A 25,938-nucleotide genomic window follows, 5' to 3' on the forward strand; every position below is an offset into this window, starting at 1 on the left:
CTTTTTGAACCTTTCCTTTGACCACCCCCCTCCACCTCCCCATTACTCATCCCAAACCTCCTCTCGCTGCTTTGAGCTTCAAAAAAACATTTTCTAGACCATTCCCTCTGCTATCCATCCACTATCCTTTTCAATACAACTAACAGAGTCACATGTCTACGGCTCAAATTAAGTTCATATTTCCCTATACTAATAACCCACTAATCCTGTTTGGGTTCCAGTGTAGCGTGATACCTGCCAAAAAGTGCTTCAATACCTCACTAGGGGTAGCAAGCTCTACATAAATGCAAACCCTTCGCTCTTCTATCCCTCCACTATCCTTTTTCAATCCAAATAAACTCACATGTCCACCGCTCAAATTAATCTCACATCTCCCTACTAATTCACCACTAATCCTCTTTGGGTTCCGGAGTAGCATACTACTTGCAGAAAAAGCACTTCAACGCCTCGTCAGGGGTAGTATGCGCTTTATAAATGCAATTACAATACAATTATGCAATAAAGGTAACTCTGGTGACTACAAAGACAGCAATACTTGTGATTCAACAAATACACCTCCATATTAATGTTAAAAGAAAAAAGGAGAAACTAGGTGGGATGAGCACAAACTGCAAACCACATGCAGATGTCAGAAGCATAAACCAAACCAACAGTTTCACAGGCTGAAGCGTCAACTGTTGGGGGCACATCTTTTATTAGTGACAAGATGCCTAAAATGGGGAACATTTTATGAAAGGGAATGAGGAGAGGATAGTAAAATGCCAAACATAGAATGCAAAACAAAAGGGGATGATGGACGGAGTGTTGAACATTGCAAGCACTCAACCCCAGTCAAATGATCTGGGTTGAATCCATCATCATTCTTTAGCTCACTCCGCCACCCCAGTTCAGACATAGCCATATGCAAATCAGTCTGACGCTGTGTCTCATGGGAACAGTCCAGCCCGAACTGCCAAGCCATGTCTTCCCTGGACCAGAAACAAGCATCTTGGGACCGGTTTCGGGTTCATAACCCTCATCAGCCAGGCTATCTTGAATCCAGTGGCAAAGTGAGCAAGGGACCCACGTCTGGGCATACCCTGCCAACTTAGGGCGAACAAAGCAAAACCAAAGGGGATGATGGACGGAGTGTTGAAAATTGCGAGCACTCAACCCCAGTCAAATGATCTGGGTTGAATCCATCATCATTCTTTAGCTCACTCTGCCACCCCAGTTCAGACATAGCCATATGCAAATCAGTCTGACCCTGTGCCTCATGGGAACAGTCCAGCCCGAACTGCCAAGCCATGTCTTCCCTGGACCAGAAACAAGCATCCTGGGACCGGTTTCGGGTTCATAACCCTCATCAGCCAGGCTATCTTGAATCCAGTGGCAAAGTGAGCAAGGAACCCACATCTGGGCATACCCGGCCAACTTAGGGCGAACAAAGCAAAACCAAAGGGGATGATGGACGGAGTGTTGAACATTGCAAGCACTCAACCCCAGTCAAATGATCTGGGTTGAATCCATCATCATTCTTTAGCTCACTCGGCCACCCCAGTTCAGACATAGCCATATGCAAATCAGTCTGACGCTGTGTCTCATGGGAACAGTCCAGCCCGAACTGCCAAGCCATGTCTTCCCTGGACCAGAAACAAGCATCTTGGGACCGGTTTCGGGTTCATAACCCTCATCAGCCAGGCTATCTTGAATCCAGTGGCAAAGTGAGCAAGGGACCCACGTCTGGGCATACCCTGCCAACTTAGGGCGAACAAAGCAAAACCAAAGGGGATGATGGACGGAGTGTTGAAAATTGCGAGCACTCAACCCCAGTCAAATGATCTGGGTTGAATCCATCATCATTCTTTAGCTCACTCCGCCACCCCAGTTCAGACATAGCCATATGCAAATCAGTCTGACCCTGTGCCTCATGGGAACAGTCCAGCCCGAACTGCCAAGCCACGTCTTCCCTGGACCAGAAACAAGCATCCTGGGACCGGTTACGGGTTCATAACCCTCATCAGCCAGGCTATCTTGAATCCAGTGGCAAAGTGAGCAAGGAACCCACATCTGGGCATACCCTGCCAACTTACGGCGAACAAAGCAAAACCAAAGGGGATGATGGACGGAGTGTTGAACATTGCAAGCACTCAACCCCAGTCAAATGATCTGGGTTGAATCCATCATCATTCTTTAGCTCACTCCACCACCCCAGTTCAGACATAGCCATATGCAAATCAGTCGGACCCTGTGTCTCATGGGAACAGTCCAGCCCGAACTGCCAAGCCATGTCTTCCCTGGACCAGAAACAAGCATCCTCGGACCGGTTTCGGGTTCATAACCCTCATCAGCCAGGCTATCTTCAATCCAGTGGCAAAGTGATCAAGGGACCCACGTCTGGGCATACCCTGCCAACTTAGGGTCAACAAAGCAAAACCAAAGAATGCAACATTGTGTAAAACATAGAAGTTAGCTTGAAAAACAGGAAAACATAACAGACGGGGAATATTTACCTATAATGATCCAATGTTAGCAAAGACGGCGAATATTGGTGTTCAAGAAACAAAACGTTACGGTATACTGGCAGTATATCTACTGTTTTTAATTTTAAAAAGTGAGCATTATCCAGACGAGGAGGCATGATCAAGGTCTGTCCGCAATGGGGAAAGCATACCTGAACACCGTAATCTACCAAACGTTGTGGCATTGCTTGGAAACAGGCCAGCTCCCAGTACTTCATTCACAGTTCTCCTCATACCATCAATCCTGATTGGATGCCCACCCTCCCCCCACAGCACACAAAGTTGAGGAGAACATCTTGTACAGTAAAGGGGGGAAATCGAATGCCAGAGTCCATGGACAGACAGCCCACAACTACTACTCTCCTGGCTTTCTTTCAGAGTACTCAATTTATTTACTATGAGTTAACTGAGCATAAATGCAAGTCCCTCTTCCAAGTTCCCAAACATATGCAGCGTTCTTGGTTCTGAGATCCATTTTTCACCCTGAAACTGTATCTTCCTTACCGCCTCTTCTTGCTCACATCCATAAGCACATCGAATCCACAGGAGGTCATTTGCTTTTACAGTGCATGTGGCATAAACACTAAATGACTCCGCTTTCTGTCAGGGTTATCCCCGTGATCTTCCTAGTAATGTTTTCCAGGAGAGTGGCACAAGGCTTTGGGTGCTGAACCTGGAAATCACGATTCACGTGGCCCAGGCAGCCATGTTTGAAGTCACTTAAGACTAGGAAAGCTTTCATCTCCACTCCAGCTGAGGGCTATGCAACTCAGCAGAAACATCAAAGTAATTCTCCTTGATTTCAACCAAGGGTCTTCCCTGAGCACCTCATCCTGCTGCAGTCCCTTTGGAATCCAGCAGCACCTTGCATGAATTTTGTGGTTTCAACAACCGCTGTTCCACTCTTGCTTTGTGATTTTTCTTGAAAGTTCACCAGTTAGGACCGTTCCTTAGGGCGGAGGGTAACCTGTTTAAGGAAGGGCCTAGTAAATGCGACTTGTAAGATCTCAGGCTGTGGGCGGGCATAGAAGAATGACCTGTACAACCTTAGGACAAAGAGAAGCAGCTTGAATGTTACTCTCTGCTACCCGGAGATACTTAAGGGCTTTTTAGGGAACAGAGGTGAGATCTGATCTCCCTACCTTGAGACAAGGTCTAAGTCTTTAGTTTTGTAACCTCTGTAGTTTATTGATCTCTTTCTTCTGGGTGTTCAACGGTGCAACAAACCTATACATAACCAAGGTGCTGGTCACTTCTATATGGTGGGGTACATGTAATAGTGGCAGGGTACATCTCACATCCACTGAAATTCTATACTATAAAGAGGTACATGTTTACGCCAACATGGAATAAGCATTGCAAGCCTAGTTCCTGGTGATTTTTGTTCATAAGAAATTTCCCATTTTTAGGCAGTACTTGAAGCTTGGCGGATGATCGCCCAAGTTCTGTACACTGAACTTGGACGTTAGGGATACCAAACGAATTCTTTTTCAGAATCCAGTTTAGCAGTGTCTAACTTTTGTGAGGATGTGGTAATGTTGATCTAGTGAGCATGGCTAGGCGTGTTTGTTCACCTCACGGGGATCTTTATGCCAAAAGACGACTGATCCAGGGGCCCAGATAAGAGTTCCCTCGTTAATATTTAGGCTGTCGCTTCGAAGTATTATTGCCAATGGTTGCTTCTGCTCAAGTATCACAATACCAAGTGATACTCTCTCTGTCATGAATATAATTCATTTGTATGTGTTAAGTTTCTATGATATTCACTACAAACTCCCCATGTCCCATAGTAGCCTGCCTCAGATGATGGTTTAATGCGGTTGACACTAGGAGATTGACTCAGTGGTTAAATACCAAACATATAATTGTTATCTTTCGGTGCTGCATGTACCATGCTCTGCAATAATATTCATTTCCCTTTTATATTCTTCTTCTTCATATTAATATGGTCTGTTCAGAGCCATGAGGAAGACTCAAAGGCTGGGAGACATGTTGACTGACTAATCTTAAGGTGAATTGTTATACAGCGAAACGACTGATAACTAAAAGAATGGATCAGTGACTTACAATAACGATCTATCAAAAAAATGATTCCAATGTTGCTTTGAAGCGTGTCCGAATCCTTTGCAAGCTTTGTGAGAGTAGAAGTGCCCTCTAGTGAGCTCACGAGCATATTCAACTTTCACTCCAAGGGGGGTGGGGTGGGGGGGAGAGAGAGAGAGAGGAAGAGAGACAGAGACAGAGAGAGAGAGAGAGAGAGAGAGAGAGAGAGAGAGAGGCTCTCTCTCTTCATGGTCAAATTCCGGCAGGTCCACCCAGCCTCTCATCCTTTTGAAGTTGATAAAATGAGTTCCATTGAGTTGGGCAACAATAAATATATTTATGGTTTTGGGATTTGTTCTGCTCAGTCAGCAAAATGGTCTATTTTACAGACAACGTCTAATACAGTAACAACATTCCCACAGAAATATAATGTTTAAATACCTTAAAATCTTTTGGGTAATTTGCCAACACTGCACAAAACCCTTCTCAAGTCTGAATCATCCACTTTGATCGCTTCCAAAGATTTTCGGTAAAATACATAAAAGTAGGCAAAAGTTCAAGTAAGGAGTCCCTAAAGCACTCCTACCCGAAATATCTCTTATAGGAACAAGCATTGGCAAAGGCAATAGATTTCACCTATGAAAGTTCTAATGGCTTTCTCGATTTGTTTAGACAAGATCCACAGCAGCGCGGTTTGTTGTGCAACTTGGCCTGAAGTAAAGAGAACAAGAATTGGCATAGCCAATAGGTCTCGCATTTGGGACATTATAAGTTTAGCCATGCATTTTTGACATTGCAAATAACAATGCCTTTTATTTTTGTTTTTGTTTTTAAAACATAAATGAAAGGCAGTGTCATTTACAATGCCAATAGCATAAAGTTGCGTAAATGCGAGACCTATTGCATTGCAAATGCTTGTTCTCTCTGGTAGGAGTCGAGGTGATAGACAAGCAATAGTAGGAGAAGACAGGGTTTTCTGGTCGTTAAGGTAACAACAACAGAATAAAAAAAATCACACAGGGTCAAAAGTCACACATTCCAGCTCAGGCTTACTTAATGCATAGCTGCTTTTGTTACGCATGGTTTGCGTTTTTGGGGCTACTCACGTGCACAAATCTTAATCAGAGACTTTTTGGAAAGATCCTTTTGCTATGCACACAATGCGAGGTGAAATGAGCAATGCTGGGCTTTTTCTGCTAAATTCAATAAGCATGTTCATGACCATTTTCTGCATGTTTAAGGTGCATAAATATAAACAGAAAGATCTTCATAGAAAACTCTAGATTGCGCATGAAATTATACACTGCAGGCTTTACTGCAACCATCATTAAATGTATGCTTTTGGGAATTACATTTTATTGGATTAATCAAGGTAAACAAGACAATTCTAGAAAAAACGCTATATCCTGAAAAGGTCAGAATGATGAGCTTGCTACAGATTGCTTATTGAAGAGTAGCTGTTCAGATAACGGTCTTCTTCCTTCAAAGATTGTGACCGGTATGTTTTGTGTGATAAGTATGCTCAAACACGGAAGTCAGCTTCTGAGAGAGCTTTGAATTGTGCGTTTATTGCACAATTTATGGCTAATGGCAGCAGTCCTGAACATTTTGTATTTCACTAAGGATTACGGCTATTTATAGATTTTGAATTTTACTGAGGAGGATTACCATTCCGCCAAACTATGCAGTGCAAGGAATCCCATCAGGTCTGACCTTCTTGGCAGGGCTTAAAAACTAATATAAATATGCTCACTGCACCACTACTTTAGACCACAGTCTCAAACTTTTAAAAAGTTTGGTAGATTCAGCCTACTGAAAATGTGCGCTTTTTAGAGTTCATCAAAAACAATCAGCTCAGGCCTAGTTCCAAAGAGCACAAAGGAGAAGAACAGAAAGCAGAAACCTTTCTTGAACTCCTTCAGCATGGCATCAAGCTTGGTGTCATTGAAGACGAAGTGCAGAGGGTGGTTGTAGAAGCAGGTGATCATCGTGAGTGGTGTGCAGTCATCGGGGTCCACAAATGCCAAGTCCTTGACTAAGAGCAGGTCCACAATATTGGAAAATTCGCCCTCGTAGACCGGGATGTGAGTGTAGCCGCTCTCCATAATTTCAGACATGGCATTGAAGTCGAGTACGCCATCTCCAGCTATCATAAAGCAGTCACGGAGAGGAGTCATGACATCCTCCACTGTCTTGGTGCGCAGCTCCAAGGCACCCTGGATAATGTTCAGCTCCTCCCTAACCAGGTCGTTGTAAGGGTCGGTTACACTCAACATTTCCAGCAACTTCTCACGGTTGTACACGGTACAAATCTCCTGGCCTAACACAAAGTCCAGCAGTTTGCTGACTGGGTAAGAGGCCAGAAAGGTCATCATCATAAAGTTGGGAGGGGTGGGGGGAGACCGGCCGAGAGCAGGGAAACGTAGCGTTTACCTTGCGGGAGCGAGCGCGATAATTGCTAACACATGGCGCTGCTGCTCGCTCCCGCAAGGGAAACGCCAAACGTGCATGCGTTGCAATAGAAAGCAATGCAAAACGTGCACGTTTTTGGCCAAAATGCTGATCGATTCCAAAAGGTCCCCTCCTATGCAACGCATGTGTGCTGAGTAGGCGAGACCTAAAAAAAAGTGCTAGGACACAGCAGGATTGATGGAGTCATAGCACTTTTTTTCTTTAAGTACGTTACACAGTAGCCTGCGCTGCTGTGTTATATGTCTGAAAAATGCGCACGGTGAAAAGCAGCACAAGGGATGTGCAGGGGAGGGAGCAGCAACAACGGTCAGCAGGAAGAGGGGGGAAACCAATATGAGGGAGGTGCAAGGGGGAGCGAGCAGTAACAGATAACAGGATGAGTGTGTGGGGGAAAGCAACACGAAGGATGTGCGGGGTAAGAGGAAGGGAGCAGCATTATTGAACAGTGCAAGGAGGGTGGGGGGGAACAAGCAGCATGGGGGGGGGGGTGACGGCCTGTAGAATGCCATGCAGAGTGCATGGCAATAAGTAAAAGAAAAAAAAAGTACCTTCACAAGCACGCAGCCAGTGGAAGGACACTATGTAGTAGCTCAATGCTCCAATGCAGGGACAAACACAAAAGGCCCGGGAGGAAGCAGGAGGCACTGACCAATAAGAAGAAATGAAACAATAGTGATGTGGATGCCAACCAATGGTAAGTAATGGGCCGGCTCTAAGCCCATTTTAAGCTTCTTTCTGTTAAGAAAAGATTTTGTCAGCAGCGCATGCGCTATCTCAGGTGGAAGCTAAAGAGTGTTGCAACTACATGAAAGCTACTGAACAGATTTTCAGAAACTTGTATGAGGTGAAGGGGTGTGCTCCAAACTCGCATCCCTTTTTACTCCACCAACAGCGTTTTTACAGCACACTACTGATACATTATTTGATCCTACATTCTGTCAAACTTGTTGTTTCTGCTCTCATTAACGAAGGGAGGCACAATCCTGTAGAATGGTTTCACCTGAGGTTATCCAATCGGTCTTTCTCTAAGGTAGCCCGGAAGAGAGTAGGTCGTATTAGTTACCACAAGAGTATGCCAACGCAAGGGGCCTAAGCAATACTATTCTGTGAAGGAGTTAGTGACTTGAGCAGCAGGCTTAGCTGGGAGTGTTAACCCTTACCAAAAGGAACATTGTAGCAGCTGAATTACCTGGATCTACTCACCTTTCGAAAGGATTTTGGCAATGGACTGTGCCAGAGACGGCTTTTCAGCCACCATCAAAACAGTCTTCATCTTCAAACAGAAAACACCGCAAACTCAGTCAGAATAGTGTCACGTGACGCGAACCGTGCCAAACATCACCCCTGACTCCTCGTCAACTAGGTACATCCTGGGGAGATAAAAGTACAAACAGCATAAAGTTAAGCATGCCTTAAAATGACAGGAATACATTTAAACTGATCTCATGACTGCAAAGCTCAGTGCATCTGAAAGAGTCAGTCCACAGCTCAGAGCTTCAGATAAAAGTTAAGAACATTTGTGAGTTGTAAAAAACGAAGCTACTTGGAGCATTGTGCATTATCAGCAAACATGTTATCTGTCAAACTGCCCCAGCAACAATTTACAAAAGCACAGGAACCTTATTTTTTAAAAGGGATTTGTGTGTAATCACTGGTAAGCAACAGTGGATCTCAAAGTTCCCCAAAAGTGCATTGGAGGAAAAGTAATTCTCTTCAGCACCAACAGGCAATCTGCATAACAAAAGTAGAGGAGGCTTTGTACAACAAAATATATTTCAAAAGCTAGAGGCGGGTTTTGTGAACAGAGAAAAGAAATGAAGATTTAAAATGCTTATTGGGAAGGTTTGCTGTAGCTGTAAAAGGCCCCAGTGCTCAGCACATCATTCTGCATTTTAACAGAAAAGTTCACAAGTGCATTTTACTACAACCATTCAGTCCAGGGGAGAGTGGAGATTAGACACTGTACAGACATGAGTCTCCTAAGGATACATTTTAAAGGTCCGGAAGGGTGTCAAAGGCAGTGCCATTGAAAAAACAGCGCTTGGTTTATCACAATCATCAGATATTCAGATGCTAGACAGGACTTAATCCAAGCAGGGCTGACAGGCTTTTATCCATCTGATAGAGACATCTAGCCGCAGATTCCTTAACTTTGAATTCACCCCAAGTGTCAGATTGGAGCCGGACATTTTTCAGCAGTACCTCTGCGCGCCGGGGGACAGCACCATACAGCTCCGCGATGACATCGACGCTGGTCATGACTTCAGTGGAGCCATAAAAGTCCCCTCCGGCGCACAGACATCAGTTTCTTGTTTTCTGCGCTGCAACGAGGATCTGGAGAAGCAGTTACTCACGCCGTTTGTGGCCTACTTCAACAGTTTTCTGTTGTTGGGAACAGTGTGCTCTTTTTTTCTCCATGTCGTCAGGCTTTAAGCCTTGTGAGTCATGTAGTCGGCAAATATCGGTTACAGACCGGCAAACGGTTTATATGTGGTCTTTGGGTGAACACCACAACACTGAGGATTGCGGCTCCTGTCAGAAGCTGAAGCCGAAGGTACTTAAAGAGCACCGGATGAAGTTGCTAGTGGCACATATGTTGCGATCTTCGGAGACTTCCTGGCCTCGGTCCTTGTCGTGCCAGAAAGAGGTACGTTTGTGGGATCGATCTAGAAGTCAGAGCCAGTCTAGAGGACTTCGTCCTACAGGGACGTCAAAATGTAGGAAACGGTTGAAATTGCGGCATCCCCCAGTTTCACCGCATGCAGACTCTGTTTCCTAGTGCTCCTCCTGCTTGACGGTTAAGGAGGCCTTGCGCGACTCCACACCACGTCTCCCAGTCTTTCCGGGAGCCGGGGCATCAATGGCCCAGATGAAGGAGTATTATAACTCTTTACACCTTATCATTGTGACACCATCTCCTTCTGGAGTGGGGAAGTGAGTGGGGCAATGTCGGCGGGGTCGACATCAGTGACGGTTGGGCTATCGGAGTCGTTGGGTCAGTGCCGATCGGCGTCAGCGGGCTCCACTTCGGCACAGGTACACAGTCCTTCGGGATCTCCACCTAAGGCGCCAGTTTTCGATCAGCTACCTCCGACACGGACGTCGGCGGTGCAGGTTAAAGTCGTCTCACCCCCTCCTCCTACCGACGTCGAGATAACCCCTCCTAGGCGTCGATAGTGGAGTCAACAGTACAGACTGAGGGGAATGTGTTGCTGTTGGTTCCTTCGTAGAAGGAGACTTCTGAAAGTCACCTTGTGTTGACTGGGACAGGACTTTTTCAGCCCAATTCTGATGTTTTTGCATCTCGGAGAGACAAATGGGCTGGATTGTTCAACAGCTTTAGAGTTACTTTCTACTGAGGCAAGTTCCTCCTTGGCAGATATGCGAATGAGAGTGGCTATAGTTTTGGACTGGTCGCTACCTGCGGTGTAGAGTTCTACCCACCCTCTGATTGAGGTTCTTTACCAAGGACAGACGGGGGATGAACCTGTTCTTCCGTACAGAGAGGCCCTGTATGACATTTTATTAGAGGCTTGGGTCAAGCCTGAGTCAGGAGTCTCAGTGGATCGGGATATCGCTTACAGACATTTGCCTGCACCTGTGGTTCAGGCTTCAACATCTTTATATGATGTGGATTCTGCACCTACGACTCCAGTACATAAGGATTTTGGATTCAAGATGCATTTGGCAAATATATTTGCTTCTGCCGGCTCTGCCTTGACGTCCACCAACACGTCCTGTGTGCAGGGGCGTTTTCCCCATGCTTTGGGGGATTCTTTGCAGAATTTTTTGCAATTTCTTCCAGATAACATCCGTTCTGAAGTTGGTGGCTTGATTAAAGATGGTCAGCAGGCAGCTAAACTCTCACTTAGGTGTGGCATGGACACTACAGATTCTGTAGGTCAAGCCATGGCATCTGCAGTGTCACTACGGCATCATGCTTGGTTGGGTGCTTCAGGTGTTTCGGAGTCTGTACAGTCGACTTTGGTCGATATGCCATTTGATGGTGCCAATGTCTTTGGGGTTCAGGCCGATGCAGCATTAAGGCACCTCAGTGATAGGCGAAGAAATACTGAGGCGTAATTCCTCATTCTCTGTTTATATGCTCTTTGGTCTATACTTGGATTGTATATGTTTATGCAAGTCCTTTCTTTATCAAGGATTAAGCCTTGTTAAGGCATTGTCATGTCCATTTTTGGTGCACCAGACAGTGTTCCTGCGAATAGCAGATATTTTTGTTTCAATACCATTTTTATTAGTGTCTAAAGGAGGGTTATGTTCCCCTTTCTTCTTTTACCTCCGAGGATGAGCTTTATGCTCAAAAGGTGCATTGAAAGAGAAGTGTCTTCCGGTAGGGAAGCTTATCTGTTCACATGATTCTTTGACCCAGTTCGGTATGCTGGATTTGCATGGCTTCTGACTTTTAGTTTTTCTTATGGAGACATATTGTTATGCAGGTTATGAGACCTAGCACATAGGTTGTGTATCTGTTTTTGCATATACTCTGATTTCCTTGTCAAGATAATCAACGCAGTCCTTTTATGCTATTTAGGCCGGCTGCATGTTCATTTTGGCTCTATGTTTTGTATTCTTTCAAATGCTCACACTCTTGGTTTCCTCCTTAATTTGAGGGTATATGTAATTCCTGTGTTCAGTTTTAGAGCATAGTGGTTGTGTGAACTCTGTCTATTATTGAAGAGGCAGTGTCTGAAAAGACTTTACCTTCAGTGTGTTTTCGATCATGCCTTACACAGTAGTAGAATTTTAGGCTTTTCTGAAAAGCTCGTATTCTTCTTCTTCATTTTCCTACAATGTTCTTGGCATGCATTATTCTGTCTCGAGGTTTGATGTTACCTGTCTCCTTGAGGACATTGGTTCCTCTTCTAGTATGCATCTGTTGTTCTCTGTACTCTACCATCCTTGAGAGATCATAGTGTGAGCATAGGATCTGTTGCTTCCTGAAGGGGGAAGTGTGGTTGTGTGTGATCGCTGCGGGCAAGGGTTCATTTTTTTACTGTTATTTTTTAGGTAGTGTCGATTTTTTTAAGATACTTTTGTAAAACAGCATTTTCTTTATGCAAGTCACCTAGGGTGTTTATTGATAGTGCGATATTCTTTTCGCGCCTATATTGTAGTGTTGTGGGGCTGATTTTTCAGTTCCGCTATTAGTTGTGTATACATAAGCGTTACATATGCTTGGATACATGATAGATATATAGATATATATCCAACAAAACACTGTTGTCCCCTTGAAAGAAGCCACGCAACAGGAAGGTAAGTTCTTTGCGTTTATTTTCAAGCAAGCTGCAGCCTCCAAGTTGAACACTTTCACCTCATATCAAAGTCACATTGCCAACGCGTTTCGTGCGCATACCGCACTTCTTCATGAGCGGTCTTGTAACAACAGCGCCGAACACATCACCAGCACCTGAAATACCTTGTGATGCTCGTCCCAGTGGGCGGGGACAGTCGAATTGCCTGCTGGTCTATGTGGTGCCGGGCAAGTATTATTCCTGTGAATTGTCTGCACGCGGTCACATTTAAGGGAATAAAATCCAAGTGGATCGCTGAATAGTCCCACATTAAAGGCAGCACCATACGACTTACTTAACGCTCCTCCCTGCCCCTACATGCTGGCGTCGGTTGGCGCCAGCAAAGATCCGTGTAACACGGCGGGACCTCTTTTACGGCAGAACTGGCCGCTATGAATCCAACAAAACACTGTTGTCCCCTTGAAAGAAGCCACGCAACATAAGTTCTTTGCGTTTATTTTCAAGTAAGCTGCAGCCTCCAAGTTGAAGGCTTTCACCTCATATAAAAGTCACATTGCCAAGGCGTTTCGTGCGCATATCGCACTTCTTCACGGGCGGACTTGTAACAACAGCGCCAAACACATCACCAGCACCTGAAATACCTTGTGATGCAATTCACAGGAATAATACTTGCCCGGCCCCACATAGACCAGCAGGCAATTCGACTGCCCCCGCCCACTGGGGCGAGCATCACAAGGTATTTCAGGTGCTGGTGATTTTTGGCACAAATCCCCATTTACAAACACTGGTAGACAAGAATTTGCACCAAACTCTTAAGCCTCCTTGAGGCAGATGTAACGAGGAGAAATTTTTTCATTTCTTCTTGTTATTCTAACTGTGCATGTTTGCTGCATTGTACAGCACATATACAAGGAGGATAAAGCCTTAAAGCATAGTTTTTGTACTGGCACATTGCTGCCAAAACTGCTTCATCGGACGCGAAGAGAAAAAAATGCACCATATCTTTAGTGCAGTGTTACCATATGTCAAGAATAGTAAATCTGGGTCTTAATCTCACTCACTACGTCTCAATTGACTGTCACTCAATTCAATTCAATAAGCTTTATTTCGATTTAAAATTAAATAATAAAAGCATTACATTTAAAAGAAAAACATCCAAACCAGTCAATACAGTACACAATCTTCAAATTCATTACAATGGGTTAGTAGACAACTCCTCTAGTTTTACTTAATCTCATTGCTGCCTTCAAAAAGTTTAAAACACAAAATAATGTAAAGTGATCAGTAGACATTTTTAAAAACAGTAATGCCACCCTTACATGTTTAAACCTAAGTTTCTTGAGCAGATCTTTTAGATACTGTCTCCTTGGCCCGGCATAAAAAGAGCATAAAAATATAAAGTGAAGTATCCTGTGGTGATCTATAGTCACAGCCGCAGGGCCCTTTATCACTAAGTTTATCAGTAAAACCCTCTGGCACTGCTAATAAAAAGTGGATAAGACCAAATCTGAAACGAGTCATTAAAAATCTTTCATGTGGGTCAAGTACAAAAGACAGATAGGGTTCTATACCAGTGGTTGTTTTGACCAAGGCATGTTCTCTCACAGTCCGCTTTAAGAGTTCCGCCTTTTCACGAGTGGTAACTACAAAGTTAGAATGTAAGATCTTTATACTCCCCTTATCACTGGGCCTAATTATCTCAGGTGCACTGTACAGTTCCTCACGTCCCAACTCCATAAAGGTGGTTTTGACGTATCGCAGCCACGGGATTCTGCTGCTATGACCCAAGTTCAAGCAGTCCAATAAACCAGATTTTGTTAGTCCAGAGTCTTCATTGAGCCAAATTTTAAGCCAACAAAGAAGAAGTCTGACGGCCACCAAGTCAGAGATATAGCTGACCCCCAACTCCTCGTGTATGCTAAAAGTAGGTGAGCTAGGCGGAACTCACAGCAAGCTTTTCAAATATTTATTTTCCACAGTTTGAAGTTTAGATGTTGCTGTGAAGCCCCAAACTTCGCTACCATATAGAACCGCTGAACAACAAATGGAATTATACAATTTTAAAATAAGACCGGGCGTCCAGTACCCCAGCTGTGTGGCATATCAATTGATGGACCCTGTAATCCTGGACATGTTAAGCCATTTTTCGTCTATTAAATTTTTAAAATTCAACTTTACATCAAAGGTTATGTCTAAATAAGTAAACATGGGTACGTTTCCAAGTACGTGTGTGCCAATTGTAAAGTTCTGTTGTCAATTGAATTGAATTGAAATTGACTGTCACTCACTTTTACTCACACACATGCTTACACATATAGAAACATTTTCTTGCACATAGGAACTCTCTTGCTTAAACATACCGTCATCCACAAGCATGCATACAGCATACATTTAAAACCATTTTTACTTACCACAGCTGCCACCATAGGACCTAGTGTGCTCCATTTATTATTACATTAGTGGTGAATAATAAAATAGTATTCACTAATAGTATAATGAAAAACAGGCCGACATTCACCCCTCTTCAGCCAGGATAGCTTGATTCCAGTGGCACAGCGAGCCCGGACCCACGTCTGGGCATACCCGGCGTACTTAGGGCGAGAAAGCAAAAGACACACACAAGTGATGGACGGAATGCAGAACAAATCAAAACATTCACCCCCAGTCAAGAGATCTGGGTTAAATCCATCATTCTTTTGCTCACCATGCCACCCCAGTTTAGACCTGGCCATATGCAAATCAGTCTTGACCCTGTGCCTCATGGGAACAGTCCAGCCGAACTGCCAAGCCAGGTCCTCCATGGACCGAAAACAAGCATCCTAGGACCGGTTTCGGGGTTTCACCCCTCTTCAGCTGGATAGCTTGATTCCAGTGGCACAGTGAGCCCAGGACCCACGTCTGGGCATACCTGGAGCACTTAGGGCGAGAAAGCAAAAGACACACAAGTGATGGACGGAATGCAGAACAAATCAAAACATTCACCCCCAGTCAAGAGATCTGGGTTAAATACGTCATTCTTTTGCTCACCATACCACCCCAGTTTAGACCTGGTCATATGCAAATCAGTCTTGACCTTGTGCCTCATGGGAACAGTCCAGCCCGAACTGCCAAGCCAGGTCCTCCCTGGACCGGAAACAAGCATCTTAGGACTGGTTTCAGGGTTTCACCCCTCTTCAGCCAGGATAGCTTGATTCCAGTGTCTTTTAGTCCATGAAGGTCACATGGAAATTGTTAAGACAAAGTAGAGGATTAGACTGAATTTTTGGTGGCCTGCTATGGATATTGAAAATGAGCATGTTGTGTGAGAGTGCATAGATTGCAACAGTGACAACATTTTAAATACAAGACAAATGCCAATGGTGCCGAGGAAATGTTTGAGTCATCCATGGGAATAGGTAGCCATAGATATTATAGGGCTTTAGAAAAAAAAACATCAACAACCAGACCCAGCTCAGCCCAATCCCAGGGGAGAAGCAGGTGACCAGACCTGGCTCAGCCCAATCCCAGGGGAGCAGCAGGTGACCAGACCCAGCTCAGCCTAATCTAAGGAGAGCAGCAGGTGACACGAAACGGCTGAACCCAATCCCAGGGAAGCAGCAGAATGACCAGACCCAGCTTAATCCGAGGGAAGCAGCAAATGATCAGACCAATCCCAGTGGAGCTGCAAGCACCCAGATCCAGCTTAGTCCAATCATAGAGGAGCAGCAAGTGACCAGACCCAGCTCAATCCCGAAGGAGCAGCAGGTGACCAGCCCAGCTCAGCCCAATTCCAGGGGAGCAGCAGGTGACCAGACCCACACCAGCCAGCTCAATCCCACGGGAGCAGCAGGTGACCAGACCCAGCTCAGCCCAATCCCAGGGAAGCAGAAGGTGATCAGACCCATCCCTGGGGAGCAGCAGGTGGCCAGACATAGCTCAGCCGAATTCCAGGGGAGCAGCAGGTGACCAGACATAGCTCAGCCCAATCCCAGGAGTGCAGCAGGTGATCAGACCCATACCAGAGGGGCAGCAGGTGACCAGACCCACCTCAGCCCAATCCCAGGGGGGCAGAAGGTGACTAGTCCCATCTGAGCCCAATCCCAGTTAGCAGCAGGTGACCAGATCCACCTCAGCCCAATCCCAGGAGGGCAGGTGACAAGACCCCTCTCAGCCCAATCCCAGTGCAGCAGTGTGGTGTGTTCACATTACTACATTCCAATAAAGTTTTATTGATGTGTGTTGTTACCATAGTTCCTCCTCGTTCTATAGAATGTATTATGTCATATGGAATATGTTAATGTCATGGACTGGAATAGGAGGAAGAAGCGGTTGGAGTAGGATGCAGCTGGACGTGTTATTCAGATGCACTAGTGGGTCAATTTGGTTAGTGGGTCAATTACTGGTTTATGAATTAAACCTATTTTACTACAATGTACCGACTCCAGCGCCTCTTTACAAGCAGCAAGTGACCAGACCCACCTCAACCCAATCCCAGGGAAGCAACAGGTGACCAGACCACGCTCAGCCCAATCCCAGGGGAGCAGCAGGTGACCAGACCCAGCTTAGACCCATCCTAGGGGGCAGCCGGTGATCACACCCATCCTGTAGCTTAGCAGGTGCCCAGGCCCAGCTAAGCTCTGCTTTAGGGGTGCAGCTGGCAGTGGCACCCGTGGCTAAGACCCACCCAAGCCGCGCAGCAGTGGTTGCAGAGTAGCCGTTACATTTGAGCACCGCCCACGCAGAGGTGTGTCCAGGAGGTGTTGTCTAAGCCTGTCCGCTAGGGGGCGACAAGGAGGTCCAAGAGAGCTGCCCTTCCCGACGGGAGCTGGGCTTGGACAGTTGTCCGCGGCAGTAGCCGGACTCGCACTCACCGCGCTCGTGACTTCCAGAGTTGGAGTAAATGAGGAATTCCCAAGCAGGAGGCTGGCCTCGGCAGGGAGCACAAGAGGGCACTCTGCACGGCAGCACGGGGGAACCTAGATCCAGGCAGCCATACAACAGGACGTGACGTGCCGTGACGGAAGTAGAGGCCGAGTGGCTCTTGACGGCTGATGTTCTACAGTCTGAAGCAAATGGGAGAATACGAGCGATGCCTTGCCAAAAGTCTGTGTATTTTCCTGCTGCCTCTGGGCCATCCCCTGCTGACTGCCCAAAGAGTAATCATTTTTTTGCCAATACTAGAATGGTTATACAATAAACAGCATTGTATGTGTACCAACTACTTCAGTTAGCATCTTTGAGGTGACGTCACTAGAGCCCGCTCTCTTCGAGCAGGGTGGGTGATGTGGATCTTATGCAGACTTCTCGTCTCTCCAGCCAATGAACAACCTGCAAGCTCTCCCCTCAACCAATCCCGACCCACTATGAAGGTTCTCAGGCCTCGTTGCCAATGAACAAGTGATAAGATCTTCCCAGCCAATCACGTGTTGGGAGGTCCTCACCAATACAACGTTACCTGTCCCTCAACAGGTGCTTTTTGCGTTCCAAAAGCCACGTGGTGTTCGTGCACGCCTCACACCCCAGTCTAAGAAGGAGTAACGATGCAAAAGATTACAGCCTCACGTAACGCCGGACTATACACTACGGTAAATCCTGACCAAATGGTCTCCCGGATTTTTAACGTGATAACAAGCACAACGTTCCTTGAACAAAAGAGTAAAACAAGAATCTCCCGCCGAAATTAGAACACATCATCTAAGCGATGGTAATAGGTTAGTAAAAATAAAAACAAGGTCGGAGGAAAGTTTGACCTTTTATGCAATGGTTTGTTAGCCACTGTCTTATTTAGACATTATAAGTGGTGGTATAGGCACCCCTGGGGTGACGCTTACGACTTATAATGAGGCTCGGCTACTGCAATGCACTATTTGTCGTATTCACGTCTGATCTGATGCAAAACGTAAATTTATACGTGATGTCGCGGTCAAGCTTCTGCCAGATATTCCCAAATGAATCCGTATTTTTGCACACCTCCGATCACATTACATGGCTCTCTGCTAAAAAAACCCCTGCCTATTCAAAGACTGATGCTTCTGCTAAAAGGATATTTTTTAATCTCTTCCGCCTATATTTCCTCGCGGTTTGTGATCTACATACAACCTTTCCAGAATGCTACGCTCTTCCACAGCTAACCTGGTTTCTGTTGCCGAGGCCTACGGAGCACATTAGGGAGGCAGCTCTCCTTTCCCTGCCTTCACAGCTGTGGGCTGGAACGATTTGCAAGTAGCCATTCATCCAGAACCGCACCATCCTAGCACGCATTATACAATTAAAAAACAAATGCACAGTCTCACCTCGCCTCATTCATAGAATAAGCAGGTTGTAAAGAGGGATGTCGAGTCAGCCTCCAGAAGCAGACTCACCAGCCTGCCCTCGGACTCATCACAGCATTGAGGATGGGGTGTTTTGCCTTAGGTTTTCACAATTCTATATGCGCCAAGTAGGAAAAGGGGTTCTGAAAGTAATTACCATGGGAATCTGTCCATCTCCTCCTGCTCTCCCTTGGGGAAATGCAAATTGAAGTTTCAGAGGGGAAAGTTTTGGGGAAAAGAGGCTCTTTTAAGACAGATTCTGATCTCAAGCGGTATAGTGTCACTCCCCCTGACACTGTCATTCGAATAAGACACCGTTTTTGTGGTCTTGGAGGATATATTATCATACATATTTATGAAGTAAATTCCCATTTCGGAGACTTGTCTGAATAAGCATAACCAATTTATTGATTTAAGATTTCTAATTAAGGACAAAAGCAACAAACATAGGCCATCACATGTTTCTCTTCTTACAACATTAGTACAGTGCTTCTTCAGGGCCCGATCATTATATAATCAAGACCAGAATTAATTACAAAAGGCGAGTTGTCACATTTAGTACCAATCAACATCCGACTAAGGGAAAGACAGAAAAGAGAAAATAGTAAAGATTGTTAGGAATGATAACATAGAAGATGAACAAAACATTTTTTTACATTTAAATGAAATAACATATTCTTAAAGAAAACGTCCAAACGTTTTCAAGACAAACTCAGTTATCAAAGCCAAGAGATATTACGCACAAAAAGTATGATGTAACCAAAAGACTAGCAGATTTACAGAATACGTAAATATGATATACAAAAATGATTACATGAAATCAGTTGTGGTCAGATTACCTTCTAGTAGCTGAAAAAAACACAGTATTGATATGCACTCAAAGTTGTATTGCACCTATTTATAATCATAATGATGAAATTATCAAAATAAGTTAAAATTATATTCACACAATTCAAATAAAAACAAGCCATGCATACCTCACAAGTTATATTCACAATAATGATGAGCCCAACTATTTCATATAATGCCTTTCAATAAATGATGAAGTGAGCGCATATATTAAATAGACTCCTATGGTAAAGGATGAAGTCACGTTTCAGATTTATAGTTAAAAAAAAGGTCATGTATGAGATCAGAGACACACTCAGGGCTAAGATCTTCATACCTGCTATGAAATATCTATAGCGATGGTGTGATTGTATGATAGTTGATTCATCAATTCAATTCATAAAGCTTTATTCGGTACATTGCAACAATGATCATAAAAGCATATACATCAACAACACCAAAAGCATCCTACAGAATACAGTGATACGAATGAGCCTTATAAATGATTAAAACATCAAACTTTTCCTTGTTTGAATACATTTAAAAAGGTAGGTAGCAGTAAAAAAGCAGATATCTGCTTCATGCGTATTAAAAAGCAATTTCATAGAATCGTGCACGGTACGTACACCATATTTCACAAAAATTGGTTTTAAAAAATGAGTTCGCAAGTGGTAATACAATTTACATATTAAAAGTAGATGCAAAGTGCTTTGTACAGAAGTACCATCACAGGGACAGGGTCCAATCGGATGTGAATTAAGAGAGGGGAAGGCTACCAGGTTATGTACAATACCAAGTCTTAGTCTGGTCAACACAAACCGGTGGGAAGCTCTAGTAACATTACTAAGATATTTTTGAAACCCATCCCCCTCCACGTGTTTATTATAAAATGTGCTAGTAGCTAAAAGACCAGCCCTCACCTTCCGTCTCTCCCCCCAATAAGTCATAAAAATGTTCTTCATCTCGGCTTTAGTCAAAACTGAGGCAGCATAACAATCCTTAACAACATCCAATCCGTAGATATCTCTAAAACTAGAGACAACATATTTTAACCAAGGAATATCGAGAAAGTTATCAAGTGAAAGACAATCAGTAACTACTGCCCTGTTAAAAGAGGTCTCGTCCTTCATCCAAACAGATCGCCACAACATCAACGGCTTTAGGGAAATTAAATCGGATAAATGATAAATCCCTAACTCTCTATGGATTAATTCATTTGAGACGGATTTGAGCAGACACAATAACCTTTTGAGGAAAAGATTTTCCTCTAATTGTAAAATGCTATTAGAAGAATATCCCCAAACCCCTGCATCATAGAGGACAGTAGACAAGCTACGTGCTTTATAGATTTGTAGCATGTCCCAAATACGCCTTTCCCCTAATTTTGCAGCAAACTTAAAACCACCATGGGCACTTTTCGCCATCTTTATCCGTACATTAGTGGTTTCTTGGGTCCATCTGCTATCCTTAGCGAAGGTAATTCCCAAATAGCAGAATTTATCTACTTGTTGGACCTTGTCCCCATCTAGAAAATAGGATTGGGATCTCCTAGACCCTGCCCCATAGGTCATGATAAAAGTTTTAGTTTTATTGATGAGTAGTTTTCTATTTCCAATAAAGACAGAGAAACTATCCATCAAACGTTGGAGCCCTAATGGAGTCCTTGCCAATAACACGGCATCGTCAGCGTATAACAGTACCGGTACGTCACGGCCATCAATCTTAGGAACATCAGCGCTCACTCCTTTTAAAACAGCATCTACTTCATTAATAAAAAGCGTAAAAAGGAGTGGGGCCAGAACACATCCTTGTCTAATTCCCCGGCGAATCCTAAACTTAGTCGTGCACTCCCCTGAGGGACAATATCGAATACAAGTGCAGAGATTAGAATATAATTGGGCAAGAAAAACGACTATACCTTCTGGTGCGCCCATTTCTAGCAATTTGGTCCCGAGAATCGAGTGGTCTACCATATCGAAGGCACTGCTCAAGTCCGCAAAGCAGAGGTAAAGGGAGCCCTTTTTAGCCTGCGTGTACTTCCCTATAAGGAGATTTAAATTTAAACACTGATCCACAGTTCCACGCCCCTTCCTAAAGCCATATTGAGTGCTAGCCAGAATCCCTTTATCTTCGGCCCATTGTTCCAACCTTAACAATAGAACCCTACTCATTATCTTAGGCCTGTTAAAATATACTATTTTGACAGATCAAAACCGCCATTTTAAATAGTAATGTCACCCATTTGTAGGCCTTGGAGTCCACAAGGTGGGGTGCACGGTCTTTAAAGGCAGAACATGTAGAAATGTAATGTTAACATGTCCTTACAGCAACTAGCACCCAAATGCAATTTTTCACTGTTGCCGACCTACTGGCCTAGTTCAGAAAACCAGAGTACAGATTCAAATCCTAATAATCAGTATCAGGAATGGGATTAGCTAGAAAAATAATTAAACACATAGTTTCTATAGCTATTGAAAATCCAATTCAATGTTGAAGTTGGATTTTTAATAAATATTAAGGAAAATCATTTTTTTTAAATTTACTTTTTCCCTATCTGAAATTCCTGGAAGCTAATTTGCATTTGCTCCTAAACTTTTCCCAGGCAGGGATTAGCATTTGAAAAGGTGTGAAATGCTTCCTAGGAGCAAACAATAGGTTAACCTGAATGAGCAGAGATGACTTGCTGTACCTCACGGAATATGCAGAGTTGGGAATGTGAGCATCCTTTTTGTCATTTCAGCATCAGATCCTGCTTTAATTTCAAATCCTGCTTGACATGTCTGCTGGGTTTATTTGTAACATGGGTCGCTTGAAAAGAAGGGAAGTAGGATGCCAAATAAATACTTGTGTATCTACAGTCTGGTTGCTGGAAACCCCTACTTTTGTTCTAGCAGACGTCTGTGTCTGGATTTATTGTGGGTACAGTGGATGCCCCAGACTGGATTTAGTGTTAGATGAAGGAAGACTAAAATTACTATAGTGCTTTCCACACACACCCAGCTCTCAGAGCCCAAGTTTATGTGGCAGAAGACTTTTGTCATCTTGGAAATGCCCGAGGTTGTATGCATGAATGTTGGTAGGATTGTGAAATTCTTTATCCAAATTGAAACCGTATTTGGAAGGGAAAAAAATGTAAAGATCCAAAATTTTTCTCTCATAATTTGAGTTCTTGAGTGTCACATCTTCTGTTTTTTCAGATTCATTCTATTGCTGCAAATGTAATGCCTCGTATTGAGGACTGGCACTCTGAATCCCTGATGTGACTTGACATTGGATATTTGTTGTTATTGGTTTTAAAAGCTCTTCTGTGTTCTTCCATCTTCCCTTAACAGGTCTGACGGTAATCTGCATGCATTTTCAAAGGGGCTAAAGAAATGATATACATACAATAATTCCCGTTACAGCTTGAGAATTATTTTATGGGGTACCATTTTTTGTTATCTGAATTCCCAGAATATTGTTTGCTTACAATTATTACATGAACAGCATACACAATTATCACATTTAAAAAAAGTGATAAGTCTGTAATGGTTCTGTCAGGAGATATTTTGAGAATATGCCAGGGTGCCACGTGGAGAAATGAAATATTTTAAAGGTTTTCCACGTTTAAACATAATATTAGGTTTAGGCTTAACTCACAAGAGGTGTGTGGGTTAAGTCTAGGTAGAGTGCAGCGCAGTAATCCAAGCAACAATTAGGCGCAAATACTTGGCAAAGGGCTGTAAGTACACAACATATTTATGTATTCATAGTATAAACACTTCCCCTTCAATGGAAGGTATATGAACACAATGCTGCACAATACCAAACACAATATTTAATACATAGTGATGCTACATTGAGCCACGGACCTTGCTAAGGAAAAGGTCAGTTTCTAGCGGGGCCAATGGACATCATCCAATCAGTCGTCAAACATAATAGAGTTATAAAACCAGTGTCCTTTGCGTAAAATACTATACCATGTATGTGGAGCGCCAATATTCCGAAAGCTCTAATGATTGCAAAGCAGTAATGATCGAGAACCTCAAATGTTATGTTGAACAATTTGCAAGCACCAAAGATGAAGCACCAATGCAATGCGGAGCTCGCAGAAGTTTATTTTTCACAAATTTCTATGAATACTATTGACCAACTGATGGTTGCATAAGATTTAAACACACATGAGGTGATGGGAGGAACGCTTGCAAAGTTTCTAACCAGTGGCAATCAAGCATCCCAACCCATCGTTCTTTTGCTTACCATGCCACCTCATTTTGGACCCAGCCATATGCAAATCAGCTGTGACTCTGCTCCACATGGGAACAGTCCTGCCTGAACTACCAGGCCAGGTCCTCAACAAACTGGAACACAGGCAACCTAGGACAGCTTTCGCCCTGATAAGGGCTCATCAGCCAGGTATAGCTTGGTTCCAGTGGTACAGTGAGCACAGACCTCACATCTGGGCATACCCTTGCCACTTAGGCTGGTACATCAAGCATAAAAAAGGAGATGGGAGGAATGTCTGCAATTTGTTTGACCACTGGCAAATGCCAGGGGTACCATCTCAACCATCATTCTTTTGCTCACCATTCCGCCCAGCCATTTGGAAATCAGCCTTGAACCTACTCTTCAAGGAAACAATTCAGCCTGAACTGCCAGGACAGGTCCTCACCAAACCGGAAGTCTTGGATGTAAAATATTCGCACCAAAAAAGAATCCCTTTAATCTCTTAAGTTACTTTAAAGGGATGTTGGCAAACCTAAGGATCACTAGTTGCTGGAAAACAAGTGCACTACCTCGGAGTATGGTGGAGGATCTTCTACTTTGTGGGCACCGGCTTGCACACATGGACAACTGCCCAAGAGCATATGGGCTGGGAGTGGACCGACCACAAAGATCCAAGCATGTGCCTAGCCAACTAGGTGCTGACCATCTGTGCTAGAAAAGGCCAAGGGAGCAACAACAACACTGATAAAAGTAATAACCTTTGGTGTAATGGGTGTGCTGACCAAGCTGAGACAGCAGCATATCAACTACATGTTTCATCTTTCCGGCAGCCTAACTTGGCCATTGTTGTGGCCTGACAAACTCACATTCCACATACTCCTGCTCCCTATCATGTTGAGAGGTACAGAAGACTCAGGCTATTCCAGGCTCTTTGTAACTGATAGAGTCTAACTCAATGACAGCAGGGCAGGGAAGCAGAGGTTCAGCAACTATTTGACTTGGTCCCAATCAGGAGGAAGTGGGCAGAAATCAGACTCCACTCTCAGGAAGAGGCGGGGGGGAATAGGGTAAAAAAGAAAAATCACCTCCCGGCCGACCGGCTGCAGGCACCTCTCCTGCATCCTCTTCCTGGCTTCTTGAGGTAAACAGGAAGCATGAAGCACCAGGGCTCCCGTGCTCCCTGCAGCCATTCACAACGCTGCAATGCAGCGTTGTGATTGGTCAGAGTGCAATGACACAGCGCTCAGCCAGTGGCTGGAGGGGTGGGCATGTTCTCCACGCAGGCTGTAATGCAGCCTGCATGGAGAACGTGCTATGTGCGCATGCCTGTTTGGGCGGCCTGAGTGGGCCGACCAATCACTCATACTCACATAGGGAGTGAAAACCACTCCTCCCCTGCTCTGAGAGCAGTCCCGCCGCACAAAGACACCGCAACGGGAAAAAATAAAATGATAATAACCGAGTTACTATCATTATATTTTTCCTTTTTTTACACTGCATAAAGCAGTAGGGTGACGCTCCTCCGCCTTAGCGAAAGAGCCGCCACTGATGACCACCCACCCCAGTACCCAGTGTTTACTCTGCTGCGAGTAGACAGGGGTTGGGGTTATTGCCCCCTAAGCAGAGGTGGCTCCTCCGTTATGGCGGAGGAGCATCACCCAACCGCTAAAAAGCAGCAAATGAAATATAAAATCAAAATTGAACTGTTTTAATATCATTTTATTTTCACTTACTCTGCCGACACAGCTGAGTCTAGGGAGGGGCGGGCCATGCACTGCATCAGCATCAGTCAGGCCCTAGGAGGAGGAGTGGAAGATGCACTGCAAGTGCATATGTCAGTTTGTCTGGCCATCTTAGGACGGCCAAACCAACATGCGCACTTACATTTCTCCAACCCAGCTGTCTTGCACAGCCGGGTGGGAGGAGAGGCACAGACTCTCATCCCTGCGGGTGGTAGGAAAGGCACAGGCTCCCATCCCTGAGCAGCATTTCAGCCGGTTCAGAGTTATCCAGCTGCTTCTCTCATGCATGACAGCAGCGTCTGGATTGGGTGGGGAGGGGAGTAGAGGCGCACGTAGGCGGCTGGAGCAGAGAAGCATTGAGGAGGCACTCAAAAAAGGCAGATAAGTTCCTTTTTTTAAATTATTAATCCCCCCCTCCCTCCCACACACCCCTTTAGCTGCCCCAAGGTTTAGTGGAAGCAGCCGCCACTGCCCCTAAGGCCTTCCAGGAGAGCAGAAAATGTTATCATCCCCTCCAGTAACAGACCCAGTAGTGTTTGGGGAAGGGGAACTATTACTGATTTTAAACTAACAAAACCACAAT

The 25,938-nt window shown here is 44.5% G+C and overlaps 1 protein-coding gene across 2 annotated transcripts in view; it reads right to left on the reverse strand.

Moving 5' to 3' along the window:
* TOP3B (DNA topoisomerase III beta) overlaps positions 1 to 17,361 on the reverse strand; it is a 110,458-nt gene extending 93,097 nt beyond the window's left edge. Inside the window, exons 1-2 of one of the 2 annotated variants that reach the window (XM_085633237.1) lie at positions 17,282 to 17,361; positions 8,220 to 8,386 (exon numbers count right to left, since the gene is read on the reverse strand). In XM_085633237.1, coding sequence (XP_085489363.1) covers positions 8,220 to 8,289 — 70 coding nt within the window. In that variant the 5' untranslated portion in view covers positions 8,290 to 8,386; positions 17,282 to 17,361. Of the gene's footprint in view, positions 1 to 8,219; positions 8,387 to 17,139 lie in introns of both variants that reach the window. The other variant, XM_085633236.1, reaches the window with a different exon arrangement.
* Between the last annotated feature and the right edge of the window lie 8,577 nt (positions 17,362 to 25,938).

The sequence above is a fragment of the Triturus cristatus genome, chromosome 11 (assembly GCF_964204655.1).
Source record: "Triturus cristatus chromosome 11, aTriCri1.1, whole genome shotgun sequence".
In the NCBI taxonomy this organism is placed as follows: Eukaryota; Metazoa; Chordata; class Amphibia; order Caudata; family Salamandridae; genus Triturus; species Triturus cristatus.